The 25297-nt window shown below is 43.1% G+C and overlaps 1 protein-coding gene across 8 annotated transcripts in view; it reads right to left on the bottom strand.

Annotated features, from left to right (window-relative positions):
• Window positions 1-25297, bottom strand: part of DZIP1 (DAZ interacting zinc finger protein 1) — an 85079-nt gene that overhangs the window by 34819 nt on the left and 24963 nt on the right. For 5 of the 8 annotated variants that reach the window (XM_059721118.1, XM_059721119.1, XM_019486951.2 and 2 more), the window contains 6 exons: window positions 20878-21039; window positions 18763-18900; window positions 12713-12775; window positions 11113-11253; window positions 5002-5050; window positions 3506-3562 (listed from right to left, as the gene is read on the bottom strand). In XM_059721118.1, coding sequence (XP_059577101.1) covers window positions 3506-3562; window positions 5002-5050; window positions 11113-11253; window positions 12713-12775; window positions 18763-18900; window positions 20878-21039 — 610 coding nt within the window. The remainder of the gene's footprint in view (window positions 1-3505; window positions 3563-5001; window positions 5051-11112; window positions 11254-12712; window positions 12776-18762; window positions 18901-20877; window positions 21040-25297) is intronic. The other 3 variants (XM_019486954.2, XM_019486956.2, XM_059721120.1) reach the window with 3 other exon arrangements.

Raw genomic sequence — 25297 nt, 5'->3', positions numbered from 1 at the left:
AATGAAATGGAAGTGTAAAATCTAAAATCTATTGCTGTAAACTGAAATACAATCCCAGGATATATTCAAAAGCCGATCCTATAATGTTTTCTAATATCTAATGATATTCTAGAATCTGTAAGAAAGGAAGTATGTCAATGTCACATCTTATGTCAATAAGCAAAAGTTAATTAAGGAATCATAAACCACCTATTACATCAGTTAGTTGCGTTCTATGCTGATTCCGGATTATCATATCATTTTATCACTGTGCACAGAAAAGATATGGTCTCAATTACTTCATGCATTCAAACCAGATTTTGTGCTCAAAGAGGTATCAGCTGCTCTGTGATGCATGCACACTTTAAATAGATGTATATCAGTTCACTGCCAAGAAATTAATGGAAAAATCATGCAATGCACTTACACAATATACATATATGCTTCTAAGCTGGTCATTTTTAAATGAATGTTCTTGAATTATGTCAAAGGCACATTTTTTAATAATGCCTAAATTCATGTATCATAGTAGCTAGGGTCAGGAAGGACCTGAACAGATCATCTAGCCTGACCCCCTGCCACAGGCAGGAATGAATGCTGGGTTCACAAGACCCCAGACAGGTGATCATCCAACCTCCTCTTGAATCTGCCCGAGGTAGGGGCGAGGACCACTTCCTTGGGAAGCTGGTTGCAGATTCTGGCCACCCTAACTGTAAAATATTGCCTTCTGATCTCTAACCTAAACCTATTCTCCATCAGCTTATTACCATTGTTCCTTGTCACCCCAGGTGGTGCTGGGGAGAAAAGGGCTCTGCCTATTTGCTGTTGATCTCCCCTGATGGATTTGTAGGCAGCCACCAGGTCCCCCCTCAGCCTTCTCTTGCTGAGGCTGAACAGGTTCAGGTCCCTCAGTCTCTCCTCGTAGGGCGTGTCTTCCTGCCCTCTCACCAAGTGGGTAGCCCTCCTCTGAACCTTCTCCAGGCTTGCCACATCCCTTTTGAAATGCAGATTTCAGCTAGGGGTTGGCATTCAGTTCCAGGGCTAAGAAATTCTTAATGCTGAATAAATAGGTTGGGGATGGGGTGCACAGCTCTTTAGCCAGGAGACTGGAACACCTATATAGATGCCTCAAAGGCAAGTTCTTCAGCCAGAGCAGGCCAGCTTCAGCCTTGGCAAGCTTTCTAAGCCTTCAGTTCCCTCCCCACCACAGGAGGGCCAGACGATTGACAGTCTGCCCCGTCTCTTGCCTCTCTCTCTTCCCCGCTGTCTGGGGGAGTCCCAGAAGGATTTGAGCTCCAGCACCTCTGCCTTTTGTTCTGAGCATTTAGTCACCCTGAAGCTGTGCAAGGGCAAAGGTGGAAGGGCTCAACCCATCCTGGGGTTCCCTGGGACAGGTGGAGTCATGAAGAAATGCTCCCCGCCCCTTGCACAGCTCTGGGAAGAGACCAGGATCTGTGCATGCAGAACCTGGGGTCTCTGCAGGGATAAAGGACTCAAGAATGGGTGTGGGGACAAGGCAAGAACAGCCTTGCAAGAGGACTCCCATATCTGGAACAAGTCAGTGGCCTTGAAGAGGCAGGGTTTGCTTATGCCCTCTAGTGCTAGGGCACGCTGCAGTATAGACAAGCCCTTTATACACCTACATTCCCAAGTGACTTTTGAAAATAAGACTTAGGACATGGCTCCATGGCACAATGAAGTGCTATGTAGAGATATTGAACCTGCTTAGGTACCACAGACAGTACACCCAGGTTAGAAGAGTGCTTCACCCAGGCTAGGTAGACATGTGTCTTAGTGCCATGCTAATATAATTATACTACTTCCTGCAGCTGAGCTAGCTCAAGTAGCTCTACACCATGTTGCATTGTGCTGTGCAAACATACCTTGGGCTCCTAAGTCCCTCAAGCACTTTCGGAAAATATAAACTTAGGCAAAATTTCATAATTCTATCCAAAAGAAAAAGGAATAATCTGGATACTCCTGACATGGGAAACTATTTTGCAGAAAAGCTAAAAACCTTCTTATTTTACAAACATTCTAATACTGAAAGATGAGTGGTATTTTTCAAATGATAGACAAATCCTTAGGTTTTCAGTGTCAGATACACTCATACTCCACCTACTGGAGATCCAACTAAAGCTCATGAAAATCTTTGGCAATTTAGGACAACTCTCAAGTTTCTGCTAACTTGTATATCCACAAATTTGGAAAGTTAAGGAGCAAAAATATCTACACGGAGGAGGGAAGAAAAGGGAGAGACAAAGCGAAACCTGAAGGCATAAGTAAAATAATCATCAGCAAAATGTTCCAAGCAAAATACCCCCATTAATAAACTAATATTGGACTTTTGTATACTAATAAGCAAGAGTAATCTCTTTTTTTTTTAAATCTCAGAAAACACCACAGAATCCACAGCAGGAACACAAAGAATGAAGGTAATAATCAGAAATAAGCAGACCTCACTAAGGCAGGGTAGTGAAAATGATTAGCAATAACAAAACTGTTTCTGCTGCACCAGTACAAAAAGATGAACATGTAGTGTTTTACAAATGTGAAAAATGAACACCTTGGAGCTGTAACTGAAGAAGCACACCTGCTTCATGAACTCTAGATCCTTAAACTATGAATTCATAGCTAATCTACTTTTGAGAGTAGGTTTCTTTATTACCAGCCACATCACCATTTTGGTCCATTAGAACTTGTTTGAATGAAAAGAGCAGCTTTTTAAGTAAATCTTCATGACCTGAAAACCAAATAACAGATAGGTTTTCCCCCTGCTTCCTGCTTTTTGTGACTTACTCTTAAAATGATGGCATATTATCAAAATAAACAACTTTTTTTTCATGGGCTTGAGCAGGATGAAATAGAATCACACTTAGGGGCCTAATAGGTAGAATACTTTCCAGCCTTTAGTAATGAACAAGAAAAAAAGAATAAGGGGTCTTTGCGGTATTATCCCTAACATGGGATAATTAAAGACAATGACAACATATTTTTGCTAATATCTAACAGTATCACCATGCTATGGCTTAAGAACCCTAACTACCAATTTACAGTACATACAGAACCATCCAGATTGGATGACTATCTAATGTTTAGATAATTTTTGTTGCTTTTCCCCCACAATGATTGAAACTACAAGATTCACAGTAAACTATTCACTTGCTCTGTTTATGTATATACCAGTTTGTTCAACATTTGTCAAATAGAAACTCACAATTTTGCTTCCTCTCCACTGTTAGTTATCAAGTTCAGCTGAAAAATGAATTACAAAACATAATATACTAGGTAGGTAATAAACCATCCATTTGGTAGGAATCACTGTTAAAACATTGTTAGTTTTCACATCTACTCATCTTTGCACCGTTGTTTTACATATACATGTCATGTGAGGATTATAGCAAAATTAATCATGTTGAATTCTGTTTAATTTATTATTACAGAACTAGTCCCATAGATTATGAATTTGTGAAGACTGAGTGTTAGATCTGTGGGCACTGGAACTGAATCTATTATAGAAACTTACCATGCATACCTGGTAGACTTGATTTAGGTTCTGCTACTTGATGTGCCAGACTGCTCACTAAAACAGGAAAAAAAAAAGGAAAAAAAAGAAAAAGATATTAACAAATGTTTTATGGTAACATCAGCAACTTTATCTTGTTACATTCATAAACACAGAAAATATGTCCTTCAAACACATTTATAAAATAGAAAATCTGTTTCTTTAATGAACAAACTAAATTTTATACAACAGAGTTGCCCAAGTAGCAGAAAGCTGCTTTATACAATGGGGCCAACATTGTATCCAACAGCTGGTGTCAGTGGATGGACATAAAAATCTTGGTGCTATAAGGAGATATTATATATCTATATATTAGTGGTGTTTCATTTTAATCATGGAAAAATGTGGATTTTGGATTCTTTTTTCAATCCAAAAATTGGGGATTTTTTTTTTAAATCAGAGAAAAGCAGGATCCCAGTTGATCAGGAGGGACCTGGAAGGAAGACTTCCTTTGCTGGATGAGGAGGAAAGCCTGTCAGGATTCAAGTATAACCCCAAAAATGGGAACAGTGCACATTCTGCCCCAAGGAAAGAAGGAATTAGAGCACAGGAACCAGGCCAGAAACTGACCTGGGGAAAAGTCTCACCAAAGAGACCCAGAGGCTGGAACAGGATTGGCAAAGTTTCCAAATCAGAAAGGGAACTATGCACCATAGCAAAAGCCACAGCCTCAAGCCCTGGAAAATAATAAATTGAAAGGGCAAAGGACGAAAGGGCTGGAACCTGGAAGTACCAAATAAACCCTTTATATTGTGAGGATTTAATAGATCAGCCCCTTGCTACACGAGATGTCTAGAGAAAGAAGTAGGAACCCCAGGCAACGTGTCTGCAGTGTCAAACAGGGGAGATGTGGTCTGCAACACTCTCCTGTTCTACAAGTGTTGTGAGATTTAATTGTGTGTATATGTCCTTAAGTTCTTCAGTGCAAGGCGATGTAAGTGTAAAGCATTATTACAATGGCTAATACTTGGATAAATTATTCCATTTCGTCTGCCTTCTCAATATCTGTCCCTCACTGTACTTGAAAAGCAAATGCTCAGAAGAAATTTATGCTGCCTTTAGGCACCCAACAATAAAATAAAAACATATTTGGTTCATTTTTTAAATCCAAGCCAGAAGTTACATTTTTTAACTTATAAAATTATTAGATACCACTGCTTTCATATTTCTTCACTATTCAAGATAAATCTGCTGTGTGTCCAGCAAGTGCTCATGGCTGCAAAACAAATCAGTTTGGACAATCAACAGAAAACAGACAAGGAAGCAGTGCCACTATCGCAATAGGAAGCACAGTTAAGCTGCAAGTGCTCCTTGGTTTTCAAAATTAAATTCTCTATATCTGTTTTTTTAAATACACTGCCATGTTTGTACTGGGATAACTGTTTTAATATTTAGTATTAAGATGTTAGATTTTGATTCTGAAACGGAATTAATGTATAGTCTTTTCCTGCACTTACCATCATATGGTTTGATATTTGCTACTGATTTAGTGGATAATTCCCTTATCTAAAATAAAAGAAAAAATAAAGTGAGATGAAGACAGTTAAATAAGAATACTACAAACATCTAAGAATGTATATGCAGTAAGTCATACAATGGATAAAAGAGCGATCTTAAAATTGAGAAGCCTCAAACAATAAACATTGTTGAACTATATTAAATCTAACACTTTACTGCAAAATGATAGCTTCTTCATAAATAAAGACATATTGTTTTCATTGTATCCCTGAATCGTTCAGTGAGCAAGCTGTAAATACACAATGCTTTTTATCCTTGTCTTCTGTGTGATCTCCTGCCTGACACATTAAACACAATATAGTCTATATACAAAGAAATAGTCAGTGATCTTATGAGCCCTGCTTCATTTCCTGTAGGTTGTACTTTCAACTTCAGCAAAGGATCTTCAATCTTGCAAGTCTAGCCCCAATCTATCAGAGTATTTTATGTTCCTGCTTCACTTCAGGTCTGTGAGCAATTCGACTGACTATGTCTGCTCCTCAGCCTAATTCTCAACACAATTCTGCCTCACTCTGATTGGGGATGACAAATATGTCAGCACCTGGTGGCCAAACCAAACACCTCGTGTGTCACATCAGTGGGGGCCACACAACCGCAGACCATACTAGAGTAAGCTGTGGGCCCCCTGGGCTGCATCTTCACTGATGCTATCCCTCCCCCTGCCCCAGCACCTTGTACCTGCACCCCCTGGCTTCTTCCCCAGCTGCTGCATTGTGCGCCTGCACAGGCCCTCCCTCTGTTTATCACTGCACAGAGTGCCTGAATAATCCCAGGCTCACCCTCAGTTCCCTCACCTCCAATTCAATACATACAAACAAAATATGTCATATTTAATGAATAAGTATCAGTGGACAGATTTAAATGCTCAGGTAAATAAAGGTTGTAAACAATAAAGCTGTAACAAGAGTTCTAAGATAGATTCAACATATTTCACACCGCTAATTTATCCCTATAAAAGGAAAATGCAAAAAATGCTTAAAGAAGCTTAAATAGTGATTTTTCACTTTTGATGGCTTAATTCTGCAACCTGAAGATCTTGCAATATAGTATTTGCAAATGACTTCTTTGGTTCCTAAAATAAGTAAAAATTAAAATATATTTCTAGACAGTAGAAACAGCTTGTACTTTTATTGTTCAGCAAAGCAGGACTACAAGTAAAATTTTTAACTATATATTATGTCCATTTCTCTCTGAAAGCAGACTATTTAATTTCCTCAGAAAGATGTGTTATATTTGTCACTACACTCCCATATAAATTAATTTTTACTTTGAATAATCTGTACATATAACAGTGCTTTTACTACATGCTTAATAAGCTTTATAAATGAGGGGTCAGACTTAAATGTCGTTGCTCCTCAAAATTTTACTTAATCCTTTTAAGATACTGGTATCATACTCAGTTCTCTTCATCCCCTAATGTGGTTTCTAGATATTGTTTATAAATATCAATATTGATATTTATCAATAAATATTGATATTTATCAAGGGAAGCTGGGTGACAGCAACCATGAGCTGATCACCTTCACCATCTGCCAAAAAGCGGTCAAGTCAGTCAGCAGTACAGAGGTCCTCGACTTCAGGAGGGCTGACTTTAACAAGCTCAGGAGACTTGTCGGTGAGGCCCTAAGGGACCATGACGCCAAGGGGAGGGGAGCCCAGGAAGAGTGGTTGCTCCTCAAGGGAGTGATCCTAGATGCACAAGTTAAGGCTATGGCGTCTCGGAGGAAAGGCAGCAAGAGGGCACAGCAGCCCCCTTGACTCAACAAGGAACTAGCAGACCTCCTGCATCTAAAAAGACAGACCTACAAAGGATGGAAGGCTAGATCCACCTCCATGGAGGGATATACTGTACTGGTCTGGACCTGCAGGGAGCGAACCAGGAAAACCAAGGCTGCGATGGAATTCCAGCTGGTTACAAGTATCAAGTACAATAAAAAGTCCTTTTTTAGATATGTGGGAGGCAGAGGATAAGCAAGGGAAACACTGGACCCCTGCTAAACCAGATGGGACAACTGACGACCGATGCCCAGGAAAAAGCCAACTTATTCAATGGGTACTTTGCGTCAGTCTTTCACAAGTCCCATGGGATGCCCCTGCCCGCTACAGGACAGGGACGAGTGAGTTCCTTGCTCTCCATCAATGCTGACCTTGTGAAAGAACCCCTTGAGAGGCTGCACACCTTCAAGTCAGCCAGCCCTGACAATTTATACCCCAGAGTACTTAAGGAGCTGGCCTGTATCATAGCTCAGGCCCTGGCATGGACCTTCGAGAGGTCCTGGCACTCTGGTGAAGTGCCCGAAGATTGGAAGAAGGCCAATGTGGTGCCTATCTTCAAGAAGGGGAGGAAAGCGGATCTGGCAAACTACAGGCCCATCAGCCTGACCTCAATCCCAGGGAAGGTCTTAGAAAAAATTATCAAAGAGGCCATTCTTAACAGACTGGCCGATGGCAACACCCTGAGGGATAGCCAGCACTGGTTTGTTGCAGGTAGGTCGTGCTTGACCAGTCTCATTTCCTTTTACGACCAAGTGACCTATCGCCTGGACAAGGGGGAAGAGATTGATGTCATACATCTTGACTTTAAAAAAAGCCTTCAATCTGGTATCCAATGGTCACCTCTTGGCAAAACTGGCCAACTGTGACCTCGGGTCTACCATGATCTGCTGGCTGGAAAATTGGCTCTGTGGTTGGACTCAGAGGGTGGTGGTTGACGGAAGTCAATCGTCAAGGTGCCCTGTGACCAGTGGGGTCCCACAAGGCTCTGTCCTTGGACCTATATTGTTCAACCTCTTTGTTAATGATGTGGACACTGGAGTCAGAAGTGGACTGGCCAAGTTTGCCAACGATACCAAACGTTGGGGTAAAGCATCCACACTGAGGACAGGGGGGTAAATCCAGGCTGACTTTGACAGGCTCGGGAAGTGGGCAAACGAAAACCTGATGTTATTTAACGGCGCTTCTCCCAGGGGGTGCACTGCCAATCTCAGGGGGTGAACATGCACCAGTGTGCACCCCTTATGCATCGCCAATATTGTCCAGTACAGAAAACTTTGAATTTCATAATTGCCTTTCACAAACAATAATCTGGGAACCTCTGGTAGCTATTTGACAATTCAAGTAATGCAATTTTTTTTTTTTTATAGGTATCACTTTTTCGTAAGAAATATTTCTGAACTAAGCTTCTTCTGTTCCATGAGCAAACTCAGATTTATTGTCTTTTGCTTACTGCTCAGTTAATCTGAGGTTCAGCTGCTACTTTTCTTATGAAAAGACAGAAAAGTTGTAACTTACTAATAACCAGCTCTCCCCAACCTTGGCTTGAATTCTGTAAATGCTTATGTGTGTGCTTAAAATTAACCACTTGCACAAATCTATTAATTCAAACCCTTGTTGTAAATGTGCAACATTTACTAAATCAATAAATCAATGCATTTTAAAGAAGGGACCACAACAATGTTCTAATCTGATTTACTGAATAACATAGAACATGGAATCTAAATCCATAACTTTGTTTCAACAGTATCATCTCTTCTAGGAAGATCAGTTCAAGTGATGGAGAATCCACCACCTTCCCAGGTAAATTATTCCATAATTAATTACCTTTATACTGGGTGCATCAACATGAGGTGTTAAATGTGCAGGCATAGCAAAAGCCGTGTTATTATGGTAATGTGCGTTAGAATTAGTCTACTGCACATTACCGTCACTAAGAAGGCGTGTGTCGGTGCTATTAGGCAGTAGCACTGGTACCGTGCATTCTGTTAGTATCTCTTATTACAGGTACTAAACCTAATGCACAGTACCTATAGCACATTAATGCACATGTAATGAGGATCCTCCAAGGAGACGATCCTCCAAGCCTAAAGGGTGACAATCCCTACACGGATCAAAGGGAGCAGGAGTGTTCAAAAGCCCCCATAGCTCACCAAAAGCATCCACAAACTTCTCAAAGCTAAAAAGGAGGCGTACACCCAATGGAAGGGAGGAGCCATCATCAAGGAGGATTCTACCTCCATTGCCCAAGATTGTAGTGGGGCTGTTAGGAGGCTAAGGCGGAAATGGAACTGGGACAAGAGACCCAGATCAAGGATAACAAGAAGTCCTTTTTTAAATACACAGGGGGTAAAAAGAAGGTACCGGGTAACATAGGGCGTCTGCAGGATACGCTTGGAAATCTGGTGGTCACACCAGACGACAAAGCTAACCTCTTTAACAATTTCTTTGCTTCGATCTTTTTGAGCAGGGACCAGGGCATCCCCCACACTGGGATCCCCGATGGACCCAGGGGAGGCGCTGCCAGGCCCAGGGTCAGTGAGGACCTAGTCAGGGAACTCCTGGTGGGTCTAGATGTGTTCAAGTCAGCAGGTCCTGATGATCTCCACCCCAGAATGCTGATGGAATTAGCAGAGGTCATTGTGGGACCCCTGGCACAGTTTTATGAGCACTCATGGTGCTCTGGCAAGGTGCCAGAGGGCTGGAAAAGGGCCAGTGCGGTCCCCATTTTCAAAAAAGCGAGGAAGGAGGACCCAGGAAACTACAAGCCCATTAGTCTTACCTCAGTCCTGGGGAAGCTGTTTGAGAAAATTATCCAGGAGCATATCTGCAAGGGACCAGCAGGGGAGATCATGCTTAGGGGCAACCAACATGGGTTAATTTGAGGCAGGTCCTGTCAGACCAACCTGGTAGCCTTCTACGACCAGGTCACAAAATTCTTGGATGCAGGCATCACGGTGGATGTAGTCTTTCTGGACTTCAGGAAGGCCTTCAACATTGCCACAGTCGCCTAATTTCTTAATGAGAATGGGGTGAGAGACATCGATGCTTACACAGTCAGATGGGTCGCAAATCGGCTGGAGGGCCACACCCAGAGAGGGGTGGTGGATGGGTCTTTTTTGACCTGAAGGGATGTGGGCAGTGGAGTCCCCAAGGCCTCGGTCCTTGGGCCCGCACTGTTCAACATCTTCATCAGTGACTTGGACGAGGGGGTGAAAATTCGCAGATAACACTAAGATGTGGGGAGAAGTGGGCACACTGGAGGAGAGGGACAGGCTACAACTAGATCTGGACAGGTTACAGGGGTGGGCGGAGGAGAAGAGGATGGGATTCAATACTGACAAGTGCAAGGTACTGCACCTGGGGAGGAACCAGCAGGAGACCTACAGGTTGGGGAACTCCCTTCTAGTCAGCACAGTGGCAGAAAAGGATCTTGGTGTCATTATTGATTCCAAAATGAACATGGGCCACCAACGTGGGGACACGGTCAGGAAGGCTAACCGCAACTTGTCATGCATCAACAGATGCATCATGGGCAGGTCCAAGGAGGTGATCCTCCCCCCCTATGTGACGCTGGTCAGGCCGCAGTTGGAGTACTGCGGCCAGTTCTGGCTGCCACACTTCAGAAGGGATGTGGACAGCATTGAGAGGGTCCAGAAGAGGGCCATCCACATGATCAAGGGGCAGCAAGGCAGGCCCTACGAGCAGAGGCTACAGGAGCTGAACTTGTTCAGCCTCCACAAGAGAAGGCTGAGAGGGGATCTGGTGGCCGTCTACAAACTGGCCAAGGGGGACCAGCAGGCTATGGGAGAGTCCTTGTTCCCCCTGAGCACTACCGGGAGTAACGAGGAATAACGGCCATAAGTTGACCAAGAGTAGATTCAGGCTAGCTATCAGGAGGCACTACTTCACAGTCAGGACAGCTAGGATCTGGAACAAACTTCCAAGCGAAGTGGTGCTCACTCCTACCCTGGGGGTCTTCAAAAGGAGGCCAGATAATCACGTAGCCGGGGTCATTTGACCCCAGCATTCTTTCCTGCCCAGGGCAGGGGGTCAGACTTGATGATCTGCTCAGGTCCTTTCTGACCCTACCTACTATGAAGACATGCCCAATTAGTTGTAAGTTGCGACTTATTCCTAGTACAAATGTGTAATTTCAATCACTGGATCTCATTATGCTTTATGGGACTGAAACTTTATCAAAAAATAATTACTTTTAAAAATCTTTTGTTATGTCTCATAGCTTTTCATACCCAAAATATATTTTAAAAACGAACCTGCTTTTTCTGAGTAAGAATTAGCTCATTCTGTTCCTGAAGTCTCTGCCCTAGCTCCTCTATCCTCTTCTTATAAAAGGTATTACTTTTATTCAGATCCTCTGTCATTGATGATTTAAGCTTCTCAAGCTGCAACAAAAGCTAAAAAACAAGTAGTGGGAAAAGTAGCTTGGTAAAAACAGTGCATAAAATGTTTTAATATTTTATTTTTTCAAATAAGCAGAACTTTGGTTTAAATCCTTCTCTCTAGGAACCTAATCCAGAAAAGTATTTAGCCATGTGTCATTTCACAGGGACTTATGAACATACTATAGTGCTTCCTAAACCTTGGTCTTGATGACTTTTCATTTTCACGGAGACTATACAAAATTATAGCAAGTAGAAAAAGATGTACATATAGATTGTGAACACAGTGTGAAAGTAGGACATACAGAAAAACGTATATTTATATCAAAATTTACATTTCCATTGTTGCCAAATGACACTATTTTAGGGAAAATACATCAGAATTTGGGCAATGAATACAATTCGCTTGTTTGTCCATTTAGGCTTAACTCCGAGTACTGGGGATCAGCATTAATGAGATAAATTAAGTACATCCCTTCTGAGGGGGTTCTGTGGCTCTTCCCAGCCCTTATCAAGGGAAGAGTGGTATTGCCCATGTAGCCTCTGATCTATTTCAGTTGTAATTTGGACAGTTCCTACTTTGACATACAGATCAACAGGAAATGAAAGGAGAAAGAAAAAGAGAAAGAAACTTAGAGAAGGAAGGAGATATGACTATAACGGAGAAAACCTCAGATATTAAAAAGGTTAAGGAAGAGAAGGATGGAAAGTAAAATACATGCATTAATGCAAACCTGACATTCTGTGATAGTGTTTTTCCTAGGACTGCTCAAAGATACTGTGCTAAATAGTCAAAACAGCTTTAAAAAAAGGGTTAGGGCTTGAAGGTCCTGCACTGGAAAAAGTCTCCTACTGCAGGTCCCGGATAGATGAACATTTGCATTTTCAGTGATGTATTTTCCCTAAAATACTGTCATTTGGCAACAATGGAAGCACCACCACTTTAAACATTTGTGAAAATATTATATTCTCTTCAGGCATGTATATATAAACTCTTTTACAGTTAGAATAGCTCCCTGATCTTGACTGTTATCTTCTGGGTGCTGCCACTAAATAAACACACAGAAAAGTGAACAACTCTGCCTTCTCATAGGACTTACTCTGAACATAAATTATAAATCTCTGCATTGTCTAATCCAGGAGGTATTGTATGCTAACCACATACATTCCATCCATGAAACACTTTCTTTTATTCTATTTGCTTAAAAATGTGAAAAACGTGCATGTTATTTTAAGAATATTGCTATGCAGTCTCGAGGCATGACAGCAGAGCAGTTAAGGTGTTTAGGTATGGCTCCAGATGTATGAATTCAAGCCCTGCTGTGGACTTAAGCTAAAGGATTCCCCCTGCCCCAGTCAAACCATGTATAAATGGTTACTTGGTCATACAAGCTGAGGAGTCAAGCAGCTGGAAGTGACAGCTTGCTACATTGTTCTCCTGTGCCATTAGGTACAGCAATAGGGGTGCTCTTACCTGGCCCTTTTCTTTTTCATGCTCCTGATGAAGGGCTTGTACTCTAGAAGTCCATTTACTCTCCTATATAGAGGAAATCAATGTCAATTTTCACAATTTTATTTGTATAAAAATTGGTAACAACCTTAAAGTAGAGAATGTGCCTGAAATGACTAAAATTTTAAAAATTCAGTAAATGCTTATCATTACTTAAAACAGCACTGAAGTGCCTCACATGTTTTAGTGTCATTAGGTTATTAAACATCCTGGAAGTATTATATTTGTTCATAGTAACCTTGATTTATATATTTGGGCAGCCAAAAAGAGAAGACTATGTGGAGCCAGGAACAGGAGAATAAGCCAAAAGCTGCATGTCTCAGTGGCCACATCTACACATGTGCTTTACTGCGGAGTAGACTATTGACTGCAGAGTAAAGCGTCACTGGGCGCATCTACATGAGACACTTTACTGCACAGTAAACTAATTTACTGGGCAATAAGCATCAACGTCTACACGTGTAGATGTTTACTTCACAGTATATCGGTCTACTCCTTGTTTAGTTTGCTATTTACAAATGCAGTTAGCAAATTAACTGTGGAGTAGTTACTGAACAGTAAGGCACGTGTAGACGGCAGACTGGAAGCAAATTTGCTCCCAGTCAGCTAGGCAGCAAAGGGCAGAATTTCCAGGGGAAGGGACTCTTCTCATCCCTGTGCCCCAATCATGAGGCTGGGAAAGAACTGTGGGGAAGGGGCAAAGCATGGAGCTGGCTGGGACCTGCCCCAGATGGGGACAGGTCCTGGCCAGCCATGGAGAGGCCCCATTGGGCACAGAACTTGTCCCCATGTGGATGGGGTGGGAGAGCTCTGCAGCAGCAGCTCTCTCACCCCGTGCACATCAGGACCCCTCTTGATGTGTACAGGGCCAGGAGACCGCCATCTCCTGGCTCTGTGCTCCCTGCCAACCCCAGGGCTAGCACCCAGGGAAAGCCTGGAGCTCTCCCTGGCTGCTGCAGGGAGGCACAGCAGGGTGGGAGCAAATCTGCTCCCAAGAGGGAGCACATGTGCTCCCCAGTATGCTTACTGTGCAGTAAGCCTACTTCAAATTAACTGCACATGTAGACATGCCCATTGGCTATACATGTGATAGTATTAGGCCATAGCAAACTAATCTATACTGCAGCAAGATAGTACTGTTGGGGACAGTTCTATCTTAGCTGAGGTAATTAAAGTGCAATTAAACGCATATGTAGGTGTTGACCGTGGGTATAAACTATAGCAGGTTAGCCCAGCCAGCAGCGGGCCAGAGTACTACCTGCCATCTAGCCACACAGCTTCGCATTGTCAGCACCCTCATGCCCCAGGCACCCCTCCACCACTGCCACCCAAAGCCTGGGGCTGTGCCCCCTGCCAGCCCAGGCCTGCTCTGCCCCAGCCCAAACTGCTGCCGTCCCAGGTGCACGTGTAGATTCTGCATCCAGGAGTAGTTTACTCTTGTTCAAACTCCTTCTGAGTTTATTGCTCTGCATTAATTGCACACGTAGATGCACCCAGTGAGATAGATGCTGCCTTGGAAGGGAGAGGGTATTGGTTTCTCACTGGGCCCCTGATCCCAATGCGACAGAAACTTTCACAGTGCTGTTTAGCCATTTTAACTGAAGAATAATAAATCCAAGGTGCACCAGGCCAGCTTCAAGAGGAGAGTTAGAGAGAGGGATCTGGGCAAAGCCTAACCTATGGCTCCCTAGTTAGAGCACTTGGCTAGAAAGCAAAAGACACAGGTTCAAATCTTTTCTGGTTCAGATCAGAAGTGTAGGGCAGGAAGTTTTCCACTGCTTTATTTTTCTGTGGGAAATTTTCCATTTCCAAAAAGTCATTGTTTCAAAGAATTCGTTAGTTACAATGAATGGATGCCAATACAATATTAGGCAAGCTTGGCAGTTTCAAAGTTATAATTAATGTTTTTCAGATAATTAGCCCTAGGAAGTGAGAGAGAGAGAGTACATATATCTTTTATTGATCTGTAAACAGGAGGGTAAATACACTCACATAATAATCCAAACCAAAAATCAAGGTATGAAATCACCCTGCTGGCTGTGCAGGTCAAATCAAAACCAAAGCTAAAATTCTTATTTCATCTCAGGCTGCAAGTGAAAGGAAAACCAAAACTAAACCTGTGATTAATTTTTGTTTCACTTTCAGTTCAGCAAGCGCAGAGCTGTGCCTCATTTCCTTCCTTGAGTTAGGGGAAGTTGGAAGTGTTTGTATAAGATCTGTTAGTTTTTTAGTGCTTTTGGCTTGAAATAGTCATAATCATGCCTAATCAGAAAAAAACTAGCACGTGGCATCATTATAGTGAAGTTCAAGCTATTGAAAGAAGGGAGAAAGCTGGTAGATGTAAATACAGCAGGCAGCAGTACGCTAACAACGCAACAAGAATGAAGAAACATTTAAAAACATGTAGAAACTGTCCTGAAAGAATACAGGCCATGCACAGAAAGCTAATGCAATGAAGTGGTGGAGCAACATCATCTAAGAAAAGTCTACATCAGGAATCCTATGTAAGTAAACAAATTAATATGTTAAACAACACACAGTATACACTAGCATCTATATTGTTTTGGAACATTATAATTTTAAAGGTTGTTAATGCAACTCTGGACTTTTATTTATTTAAAATATTTATATCCTCTTTTTCTGCTTGCACTAAGCACCCAAAGTGACTTAAGCTTAACAATATATTTTTTTTAAATTACATAATAGATAAATAGTTAACTATTTCAACCCAACAGAGCGAGCTTAGTCCTCTGGCTGATGGCAGAGGCCAGACTATACTTCTCTTTGGTTCTGCAGCCCCAGGGCAACTGAGCAGCAAGTTGAGCAGCAGAGTACTCCTTCTGGCAGGGAGGGGAGAAGCAAGCTCCCTGCCGCTTTTCCTTCTCTTTCTGAAGGATGAGGCCAGAGTAGAATAGGCTAAAATAAAAATCTCTCCCCCACCCCCATTTTGTTGCAGGAACTTGGTAGCTCAAATGAAACAGCAGATTTGCAAAAAATGGAAAATGAAAATGTTGAGCTGCCAGGTCTGGAAGAAGAAGCAGGATGCTCGCTTTCAAGATCACTGTCACCAGATATGCGATCCACCATGAGTAACTGTTCAAGACAGTCAACCTTTTTCTCAAGCTTTGTGGACAAAATATCGAAAGAAGATCAAGAAAAAGCAGATGAGACATTAGCTAGAGCTATATTTGCAGGTGGTATACCTCTTTCCATAACTGAAAATCAATACTGGAAAGAACATTACAAACCAATTCACTCGTCATATAAGTTACTGTCACATTATCGCTTATCACATTCTCTCTTAGATAGAGAGTAAGACAGAGTTCAAACAATGGTTATTCAAAGGATTGGTCAAGCAGAATCACTGACTCTGATGTCAGATGGATGGACTGATATACAAGGAAATTCTTTATTGAACATTATGTTAGCAACACCTAAACCAGTATTCCTGAAAACAATTGCTACCAAAACCTTCTTGTCATACAGGTGAATACATAGCCAAATTACTGAGTGAAGAGATTGAAAGTGCAGGTCCCTCCAGGGTACAAGCCACCCTTGTAACTCATAAGGCAAGAAACATGAAAGCTGCATGGCAAATATTAAAGGAAAAGTATTCCTCATTTAATAGTATTTGGCTGTCTTGCTCATGGGTTGAATCTTCTGGCAAAGGACATAGTAAGTGTGAATACAATGAAGACAACATTGTAAACTGCAAAGCGATTGTGAAGGTATTCAACAATCATCATTTTGCTAATCAGACTTTGAAGAAATTACAGAAAGAGAAGCAGGGGAAGGAAAGTGCATTTTTATTGCCAGGAGAAACTAGATGGGGCTTGGCTACAAAGTGTTTACATAGTTTGCTGTGCACAAAGAACTGTTTGAAGTGTGCTTCAATATATGACGCAGTATCCCAGATTATTCCCATGAATATTTGTAAGCAGATTCTCAACAACGATGTGTTCTGGATTAGAGTTCAAGGAGCATTCAATTTGGTACTACCAGCTTCAGTGGCTAATCAAAAAACTTGAAGGAGATGCACCAAGCCTTTCAAATATTCCAGAAGTATACAGACAACTGAATGAAAATCTAATCAAGCTTTTGCCTTCTTTACCTCTATTCAAAAAAGAAGATGTAAAACAAATGTTTACTAAGAGATCTGAGTTTTGCTCTCATCCAGTTCATCTGGTAACAAACCTTTTCGATCCTCAACACAGAGGACAACATTTATCAGAAGATGAATTATCTACTGCTCTTGATACAATTATGGAAGTAGCTAAGAATGTCCCCAGTATCGACAAAATAGCCGTGATGATAGATATTGCTGAGTACCACGCAAAAGAAAAACTCAAAGACATTTGCTGGGCAGCAGAGAATATGTCTCCTCTCACAAGGTGGAAGGGATACTGTAACACCCGACTGTTGTCCAGGATTGCTCTAAGGATCCTAAGCATTCCACCAACAACTACTCTTCCGAACAGAACTGGAAAGCTTTCAGCTCAATTAAGACAAAAAAGAGAAATAGACTAACAAATGAATGCACTGCTAAGCTTGTTTCTATTTCTCAACATTTCTTGCTTCTGGAGAATCAGTCAGAAGCACAATTAGTGAAGAAGATGCAGCGTGATAAGTTGTCCTCGCCCACAGACTCATTGGTAAAACTATCGTTTAGCAAAAGAGAATGCGGTTCAATTTGCTTCAGTCTGATTCTGGAATGGAACTCATAAATAGTGTGAGTGATTCTACAGCTAGTGACAGTGAAACTGGAGATGGTGCAATGACCTCAGTGGAAGGGAGTTAAATTTTGTTGATGTAGATGAGTGGACAGCCACAGCATATCATGCACAGTTCTTTGGGGTATGCTAAAATTAGTGTGTTAACAGTTTTCAGAGCCTTTATTTTTTTTTTCTTAAATTTAAACAAACAATGTAAGGGAAGTACATGCTACTCTGTATTGTCTTTACATTTTTACAAGTATTCCAATAAAAATAATTTCTTCCCACATAAAGCTTTGAATATAACATTTAAACCACATTAAGTGTGCTGTATTTAATTTTTTTCCTAATCAAATATTTCAGTTCAAATACTTGTGGCTATTGGGACACAAAATTAACATGGGGGTACTTATTTAGTTGTGTATTTTTTACTAAATACAAGTCAAATAAACATGCTAAATCAGATCACGCTCTATTGGAATTCAAAATTTTCCAGAAAACCCAGATTTCTGGTTCAAACCCTAAAACCTGGATCTCCTGCTTCTTGCACTAATACCCTATTCACAGGACCTAACCCCAGTGTGGAGGGTTGGCTGGGGTTGGTGCAGGACCCCAGAACCCAACCATGGTACGCAGGACCAAGCAGAGACTGTACAGGGCCCTGGACCCTGATCCTAGCACATGGAACTGGGTATGGGTAGCACAGGCCCCCAATTCTAGCGTGAGGGGCTAGATGGAGCTAGTATGAGGACTCAGAACCCAGTCCCAGTGGGCAGAGGTGGCATGGGACCTTGGAGCCAATCCTAGCAGGCAGAGGAGGTACAGGGCCACCAGAGCCCAATCTTGGTGTGCAAAAATCTTACCTGGTCTAGAGACTGGCCTTGCACCATTCATCTGGCCTACGGGACCAAAATGTTGTGACCCACAGTTGAAACCCCTGTGTTAGAATACAACTCGTTTTTCATCATGTTACATCATGTTTTGATCATTAGAGCTACTTCTCATTTTTTCAATTTTTAAATGTATTTAACCAAAGCAGCCTCCAGAGGCAGATGTAAATGGTTTATTTGGCTTCGACCACTACATTTCTTTCAGAGTATATTGGTCACAGCTTAGTATCTGAGTCAAGTGCATCTAATGCCCTCTTCATGTCATATTAAGAAACATTTTCATTACAGAAATTATTAATGGTACTTAGTAGATAGCTGTAAATCAGAAAAGAAACAACTACTTTAGACAATAAGAGTTACAGAAATTCTTATTTGTTGAAATACAAACAGAGAGACTAATTAGTGAACCTACCTGTTTTTCAAGAAGTCGCATCATATTTTGATAATCCTGAGTACTCTGAGATTTATCTTCTGTAAATTCCTGGCTGTCTTTTAAAGTGCCTAGATTGGATTTCAGCTGCATATTGGACTGCTGTAACTCTAAGAGCTGCTAAGAGAGGGGGAAATGTATGTTAAAGGCCAGTGCCAGCACATAATAAACAAATGTTACTGTAGGTTGCTATTTAATATGCAGTTTACTTTAAAAAGAACTGTACAGATTCTCCTTATAAACACTTCTAAATAACAGATATACTGTGAATGTTGGGATGCAAGTGTGGGAATAGCACCAACACAAGAAAACAGCTCTACTACTTTCATGTGCATTACTTTTCTGACTTGGCTATATTCTCACAATTTTTCCTCTAGACAAAACTCCAGGAAATACTTCTTTTGATATTAAGGAAAGCATCCCATGCCATTCTACTCCGTTAGGACTTCCCTAGGAAGGTTATTCCTTTTCACTGAAGCTTATGCTCTCTTTATTTTGTAGATGCCAAAACAGACACAAATAATATGTTATTAACCAATTCCAAAACAAGAACTCAGAGATCAAGACAGAAGGGAATACCATTTATAGATCTGGCAGTCCAAGTGGCAGCCTGTGGGCCACATGCAGCTTGTTAAGAGTTACTTTGAGGCCCCTGGGTTCACACCCAACCCTCCCCTTGCCCCTCCCCCACACACCCTGACTGCAGTAGCAGCAAGTGTCTCTGCTCTTCCACTCTCTCCTCTGACTTCTTCCTGCCCTGATCCCAGGGGACAGAGTGGTATGGTGCAGCACAATCCATAGTGCCATGGACAGGAGCGCATGGCATGGGGTTCCCAAGTACCACAGTGTACCAGAGAATCCTGAGGCTAGGGAGCTGAAGGTGAAGCCAGGGTGTCTGTATGCACAGCGTAGCAGGGGAAGGGGTATGCCTTTGAGGGCCAGTGGCTTGCACTGGCGCAGCTCACAGGCATGCAGCCCCCACCTGCTTAGAGTTTAGACCCCTGATAAAGATTATAACCATACTTATGTAACTGTAACAGGGGGCCTGCTCAGGGCCGATCTTGCCGTGGCCCGCCCACCTGTTCTTGGGCCAACCGCCCACGTTCTCGCCCGCCATGCTTTGCTGTTATAATTAATTAGTAGATATTAATAAGGGGGAGGCTGCCCATTTCCTGCCCCAATGCCAGGGGGCGCTATCTGCAGCTCCATTCCTCCCCTAAACCACAGCCCAAGCCTCGCAGATGGCATCTAGATGTTCTCATCGTCACCGGCCCCCACACTGGGCCCCAGAACACTACTACTGAACCCCACCTGGATTCCTCCCTTCAGGCAGACTCTTCTGCCGTCATACCAGGTACCATAGCTCCCTGAACTGATCCCCCTTCAGGTGCGATTCCCCTTGGGACCTTTGGCTCACTAGCCCTGACCCACCTCCAGGCCAGTAAGAACCCCAGGCCCTCAGCTCTTGGGCATTCCTCGCCGTGGGCCCCCGGCCCTTCGACCCTTCCGGTCCTGGCCCCAGCATGGGCCAGTCAGGGGGAGTTCAGATAGACCTGAGTCTATGGCCCTTTTCTCACTCTCCAAGGGTCCGCCCTCCAAACAAGGGGTAACCCACCCAGTTGTGGGGGCTAGGGCTAAGACGCCCCGACCCGCCTTTCACCGGGGTGGTAACTGGCCTGGTATTTCCTGGGGGCTCCCGTGCCACAGAGCCCCACCAGGCCGCCCACTCCCAGCAGGGTGCAGTTTTAGGTCGTACCCAGGACCAGAAGCCTCCTGACCATCCCCTACAGCTCCTCCCTTACCTCCAAATGATATCAGCAGCTTTCCAGCCAGGCGATGTTGTTGCCTGGCCCTCCAGCAGCAGAACTGCCCTGTTTATATGGGCAGCCCCTGATCCAAAATGGCTGCCCTCATCAGGCACCTGCCAGCTGCTGCCTTCTGGCCCTTAAAGTGGCAGGCACAAACAGTGCCCTGCCACAGTCATCTAATAAATTTTAAAGTTTCAGAGCAAACTAAGGCATATGGTAGGTTTCAGATGAACTGAGATCACTGAATCGCAGATCGTATTTACAAAAAATCCATATTTAAATTACTTACATGTTCTAAGCTTGCATTTCTTGAAGCTAGTTCTTTGAATTCTTGCATAAACATCTCTTTCACTTTTTCTATTTCATTAGCCAATTTTTCTTTTTCTTCCTCTTTCCATTTATAAAATGCTTGCAGTATTTCTTCTTCTTTTGATTTTTGTTGTTCACATTCCTGAAATTATTTTAAAATCTTACTTGAAGAATTGTCTCACATGAAATATAAATGTGAATCTCAAAAGAGGAAACAATTATACTTATATTCTCCAAATACTAATGTTTATTGGGCAATACCACAACATCAATTTTTAAACAAAAAAACCTTCCCACTCGAATCAGTTGTTTTCTAAAAATCACACTAAAAAAACTCCACATGCTCATTCAAAAAAAGAAATTTTGCTTGCACCATATTCACCTGTTAATGTTCAACCTCTAATTACTTGTTTTGTACATGTTACTACTACTGTCTTGAATATATCAGAGTAAAGTTATGGGAAGTTCAACCTAAAAATTGTCAGCATGAGAACAGCCCACTGATTTCAAACATACTGAAACATGTAAGAATTAGAAAAAAAGAACAATGTAAGGCAACAAAGTCTAACCAAGCTTCATCATATATACAACTCTTAAGTGGTCACACTGCACAGTCCAGTTTATTAACGTGATAATGAAGCAAACTGCAATCCATTATCCTAATGAAAAAGTAGGGAATCAATCCAACATGGACTGCAACAGGTCACTCAAATTTTTGGAAAAAAACAGCAATTTTAAAAGACTGAGCTAAGCAGGGCACCTTAGCTTAGTAAGTATAGTTGCCCCTCATATAAATGGACAAGAAAAAGGGTCTTGGAGGTTCACTCTTGTTAGCATCATTGTTTTGAATACAGCATCAGGGAAATGGGGAACAACATCTACTTGTTGTTCAGTGCTTAATGTATATTGAAATAAGCTGGTAGGCTCAACTACCAGTATGTGCCAGTGAACAAATGTGCTTAACACATGGCTTCTAAACAGATGTGTAACTGGGTGCTGCTTGCTTGGCTGTGGCGCACAGACCAGCATCAATGGCTACTGCAAGGGTCCTGCCAGTACAGCAGCTGCTGATATTTTTGCACCACCCCCCAAGGATTTGTTAGATATAGATGAAATGGGGAAAAACCCCAAAAGGATTGGACATTCCCTGCCTTCTGGCAGATGTCATCCTGGAGCTTCTCCTCAGAAATAAGATCCTCTACTTCCTCCTTCATGAGATCTGAATGATGCTAGGGGGCCTCGGGTTATTCCCTTACTATTAGTAGGGCCCCCCTTGCCGCACAAGCCTCCAATGCAGAGTCACTTCTTTTGCCACTTGGTGTGCCTTGTCAGGATTACCCAAAGAGTGGGAGAGGGACCAATATACAGCAAGCAGGACATAACCTTCCCCTGTAGGGAACAGTGGTGTTGCCCAGGAAGATTTCTTGCCTCACGCCACTGATAGTTTTAGCCTTTTCCTACAGCTTGTCCTGCTGTATGTAAAGTATGGTGCCTTCAAATGGCCGGAATAACTTAATTGTTATCAGCGAACAAAGGAGGAGCCAGGTGCAATGACACCATTAGAGACAGTGGGGAACTGACTGCCAGCTTGCAGAAGGAGTTGGCATCAGAGCCAAAACCTTCCTACTATATTGGTTGTCATCCGCCAAACTGACAGCAGAGACGACATAGACGGGGTACATACATCAACACAGCAAGGATACTGTCACCTATAAGAAATAAAGCTGAACCTCTCACAACAGACTATTCCTACTAGGGCTGTGCGAAGCTTCAGTAGCTGATTCGATTCGGAGAGGATTCGGCCCAATTTGGGGACCAAATCTCCAAATCCCAATCAAACTGAGAGACCAATTAAGAGCTCTGAATCAATTTGAAACATCCAAATCGATTTGGAAAAGCTTCAGAAAATATTCGTCCACTTTGGAGATTTGGCCATAGACTAAACAGGCAGCTGACACAGCTGCCTCCAGCTGTAAGCCTGTTGGAGCTCAGGCAAGCTGCCCAGCTGGGGCAGGGGGGGTGCGTTACTCAGGGAGGGGAGCATGGGAGGCTGTGGGATGTGGGTGCGGCAGCACTGGGAGCAGGGGCTCTGCCCTGCTGCCACTTGCCCAGCCAAGGCAGGGGGTGCGAGATGAGGGTGCAGCTCGCTCCAGGAGGAAGGGAGCAAGTGGCAGCAGGACAGAGCCCCTGCTCCCAGTGCTGCCACACCTGCTTTCCACGCCAGCTGGCAAGTGGCAACAGGGCAGAGCTCCCACTCCCAGCGCTGATGCAAGCGCAACAGTGCTGGGAGCGAGTGCTATGTCCTGCTGCCACCTGGAGTGAGCTTCGCCTGCATCACACCCCTCACCCACCGCCGGCTGGGCAAGCAGCAGCAGGGCATAGCCACCGCAACTCCCCGCACTGGGGCAGAAGCAGGCACAGCCAGAGGAGCCACGGGAGAAGCCCCCATGACTGTCCTGCCCAGCCCCATCCCCCACCCAGCCCAGCCTTCCAACACTTTTAAAAAAGCCCTTCATTTACTGGCTCCGGCAGCAGCCATCCGGGCCTCTGAGGGCTCATGGCAGAGGCCCCCTGAACAGTGTGGGGCAGTGGGGATTGCCCCCCACCCCGGCCTGGCACCTGTACAGCAGCTGCCCCATGGCACGTGTGCAGCATGGCTCGACAGGGAGCTGTGCACCGTCTGGGAGCTGGGGTGGCTCCACGTGTCAGCCGGAGCCTGGAAAGCTCAACCCCAGAGGCCCTGGCTTCCAGGCAGTGCACAGTGCCCTGCCGGGCTGTGCTGCACCTGCACCATGGGGCAGCTGTTGCATGGGTGCCAGTTAGAGGCACGATACCCGCTGCCCTCCACTGCGCAGGGGGCTCTGCCACAAGCACTCAGGGGCCCCAATTGACACTGCTGCAGCTGGTGAGTGTGGGGCTTAAGAAAAAAAAAAAGTGCCGGGACTAGGCTGGGGCCAGGCAGAAGATGGGGTCAGGCAGAGCAGCCATGGGGGCTTCTCCTGCAGCTCCCCTGCCCAGGGAAAGGCAGGCACAGCCAGAGCTGTGGGAGAACCTGCAGCCGCCTGGCTGTGCCTGCCTCTCCCTGGCTGATCCGAATCATTGACTCTCTCCAAATCAGCACCGAATCTTCTGAAGCCAATTTGGCCGAATTGATTCAGGGCAGTGATCCAAATCTCCCAATCGAATCACTGTCCTCTGAATTGCCCAAATTCGAATCTGAATTGAATACTTCCCTATTTGCACAGGCTTAACTCCTACTGCTTCTGTCAAGAGAAAGGTTTCTGGGTGCCTTGTTGATACAGCTAAATGGATTTTCTTGCAGTGACATGAAGTTATTCACAAATCAGGTTTTTCCTTACTTGACTCAATTCCCCTGTGTTTTACACACAAACATGATTTTATTGGATTACTCAACATACTTGCCGTTGCTTCAAAGCAATGCACGGAGGATTGAACAGTTAATATTTGTGGGGTTTCTTATGGTTCGTGAAAGATTTATCTAAGCAAATGACAGCATGTAATCCAGTGCATATCGGGAGCATTATTAAAAGCAAAGTCCCGTGTATTCTGCAGTAAACTTGAACTAAATTCTGCAGAGAAATCTACTTATTTCTCAAATATTCTGATATGACTTACTACATACTGTACTGCAGCTTCAAGTACATTATTTTTTAAAGCATGTTTTTTTTAGTAAGTATGGAAACACACCCAAACCAACTAATCAGTATAACTGGGTATTAAAATGAGTTTAAGTTATGCTCTAAAATAATGGATTTTTCTACACAATGCCGAGTTTGTACTAAACACACAAAACTACATTCTAGAAGTTACAAGGGAAAACAAATGTTAAAGAAAGACATGTGGTGATTTGGGGTTAAGGAAATAATTTGAGATTGTGAGATAAACATATGATAGTAGGAAACAGTTCATAAGAATGTTTTAGACAGCATGAGGTTTCAGAACTGAGTAAAGCAATTCCCACCACTCTAAAAGCAACCATGTGAGTCTCCAGGCTCAGGAATCCTTACCACCACAGATGCACACTTAAATTAAAAGACAGGAAGATGTGCACAGGAGATTCATATTAAAAGATGGGTAGCAATAAGTAGTTTCCCCAAGGAGATTTCTCAGTGAAAAAGGACTAAATATCATAGCTGCTCTGAAACAGATTATTGTGACTCTTACTTCTAAAAATTGGAGGTTAAGAGACAGTTAAAGACTACATTTTGTCTGATTTTAAGGGTATAGTTAAGAAGTCTTATTTACAACATCATGTTCCATATATTTGGCTAATCTTAATTTTTCCTCACTGCCAAAAGATGGTTTTCTTTCCCCTTCTGATAACAAAAAGCAGCTCTTCATGTGGTTTCTTTTAATGGGATCAAACATAGCTACAGAAC

This window comes from Alligator mississippiensis, chromosome 1 (assembly GCF_030867095.1).
Source record: "Alligator mississippiensis isolate rAllMis1 chromosome 1, rAllMis1, whole genome shotgun sequence".
Lineage (NCBI taxonomy): Eukaryota > Metazoa > Chordata > Crocodylia > Alligatoridae > Alligator > Alligator mississippiensis.
This window is presented reverse-complemented; position numbering and strand designations above follow the sequence as displayed.